General features: G+C 39.4%; 1 protein-coding gene across 1 annotated transcript in view; it reads right to left on the minus strand.

The window, feature by feature from the left end:
* The window catches only part of LOC125044603 (myosin heavy chain, muscle-like), a 10,875-nt gene that overhangs the window by 7,280 nt on the left and 1,095 nt on the right, over positions 1-2,500 (minus strand). The window contains exons 4-10 of the mRNA XM_047641352.1: positions 2,419-2,500; positions 2,131-2,293; positions 1,691-1,794; positions 1,422-1,559; positions 1,049-1,318; positions 745-915; positions 322-652 (exon numbers count right to left, since the gene is read on the minus strand). The exon at positions 2,419-2,500 is cut by the window's right edge and continues 8 nt beyond it. Of these exons, the coding sequence (XP_047497308.1) occupies positions 322-652; positions 745-915; positions 1,049-1,318; positions 1,422-1,559; positions 1,691-1,794; positions 2,131-2,293; positions 2,419-2,500 (1,259 nt within the window). The remainder of the gene's footprint in view (positions 1-321; positions 653-744; positions 916-1,048; positions 1,319-1,421; positions 1,560-1,690; positions 1,795-2,130; positions 2,294-2,418) is intronic.

The raw sequence follows: 2,500 nt of genomic DNA on the forward strand, positions 1-2,500 counted from the left end.
GTGTGTGTGTGTGCGTGTGCATATATATGTATATACATACATATATATATAAATATCGTACATATATGTATATATATACATATACATATATATACATACATAAACATGCATATATATACATATACATACACATATATATACATATACATACATATATATGTGTGTATGCATATGTACATATATATGAATACATACATACAAGTCTACATATACGTATTTATTTATATATTTATATATATATATATATATATATATATGTGTGTGTGTGTATCTATATATGCATATACTTAGATACATATAAATACACACTGATATACTTACCACCCTTGCCGCCTGCATCACCGGACTGGCCTGGATGGTCAGCGAAGATCTCGACTGTGAGGGCGTTGGAGGCCTTCTTGAGCTGGTCGACGACGGTGTCGTTGAGAGGATCCTTGTTCTTCTCAAGCCAGCCAGACAGGTTGTAGGACACAGTACCAGCGTAGTGAACGATGGCAAAGTGGTTATCAGGCTGACCGGGCTTTGGAGGCTTGGGCTTGATGAAGCAACGAGACTTTCCGAGATGGTTGTTGTTCAGCTTCTCCTCGAAGGTCTTGTCAGTGGCCTTTGGGAACATGGACTCTTCCTCAAGGATGGAGAGGAGACCCATTTTCTGAAGGAATGTGATATATTAACGTTAAATAAGAGGTATTATTATTAACGTCACAATGCTAATATCCATTATGAATAAATTGATGATAATACCTTTTCAAAGAGTTCAATGCAAGCCTGTAGATCCATACCGAAGTCGACGAACTGCCAGACAATACCTTCCCTTGAATATTCTTCTTGCTCCAGCACGAACATGTGATGGTTGAAGAACTGTTGTAGCTTCTCGTTACAGAAGTTGATACAAATTTGCTCGAAGCCGTTAAACTGGTGGGAAAAATAATGATCAGTACGTTTTCCCAACGCTGTTGTGCAATATACAACGATCTGATAATTAGTAGAAATAAAGTATTCATGTTGTGTTACTCTTTCTGCTGCTCATATACCCCTTGGAACTTACGTCGAAAATCTCGAAGCCGGCAATATCGAGCACACCGATGAACATGGAGCGAGTCTGGCCAGTCTCGAGTGTTAGGTTACACTTCTTGACGAGCCATGAGAACACACGTGAGAAGAGACCCTTGGCCATGGCACCGATGTTGTAGTTGACAGCATCGACGCCCATACCCTTGGTGACGAACTCGGCACCGACCTTGATCTTAGGCTTGCAGAAGTTCCTGTAGAGCTCCTCGGCGTCAACGCCGAGCAACTTACCAAGAGTTTCTCCGGCCTTCATGAAGAAAGACAAAAAGGTTAGAAATCCATTAACGGGTTTCGAGAATATGACAGTGAAACATTTAACTACATAATATTTGGTCCTCAAATAGTTTTACCTCAGTGCCGTCAGGTTCAGCCTGCTCCTCACGACCCCTTTGCTTGAATTTGCAGTTACCAAAGTGCATAACAGATGAAGTAACTTTGTAGCAGTTGTCCCTCTCTTCACCTGAGAAGTTCAAGATATCGAAAGCTTCCTGTTCACACACAGAAAGAAAGTGCATGTAATTTTTTTTCTAAAGAATAGGAAAAGGCGTGGTCATATGTACTTTCATTAACATGTTTTAAAAAGGAGATAAGTGTACCGCAACGTTTATTTTATAATTACGTGAGTGAACTGCATGTCCTCTTTGTCGTCGATGGATGGAACAGTAACCTTTCCCTGAGACTCGTAGTGGTAGTCGTAAATGTCGTCAGACAAGAGGCATATTTCTGATGGAAAAGAAAAACAATAAGAACTCTCACAATTTTTTTTTTTTTTTTTTTTTTTAACGAAAGCTAATTCACACACACATATATATATATATATATATATATATATATATATATATATATATACACTCACATATATATGTATATATATACATACACATTTGTATAAATGCATAAATATATACCCGTTTTCATTTGTGCATATATATGTGTGTGTGTGTATGTGCCTGTGTACATATACACACACATATATACACATACACATACATATACACATACACGCACACACACACATATGTGTGTGTGTGTGTGTTTCATGTTCTGAAACCCGCTTACTCTTCACATAGTCGATCTGGTCGGACATCAGCTGGTAGAAGATATGGTAGCCTCGCTCTGCGGGGGACTGGGAGATGACACGAGCCTTCTCCAGCAGGTAGACCTCGATGTCAGCGCCGGAAAGCTTTCCGTTGGGGCCGAAGTGCACGCGGATGAACTTACCCTGTGTAGAAAGACAGAGAGTAAGAAGCGCAAAGGAAATCATCTTAATTTTACGTTATCATGTTAGAGTTCCGATGTTCCTCAAATGTATATAAAATAAAAATAAAAATCTGGCAATATACTAACGAAACGAGACGAGTTGTCATTACGGGTGGTCTTGGCGTTACCATAGGCCTCAAGGATTGGGTTGGTTTGGATGATCTGATCC

Source organism: Penaeus chinensis, chromosome 36 (genome assembly GCF_019202785.1).
Source record: "Penaeus chinensis breed Huanghai No. 1 chromosome 36, ASM1920278v2, whole genome shotgun sequence".
In the NCBI taxonomy this organism is placed as follows: Eukaryota; Metazoa; Arthropoda; class Malacostraca; order Decapoda; family Penaeidae; genus Penaeus; species Penaeus chinensis.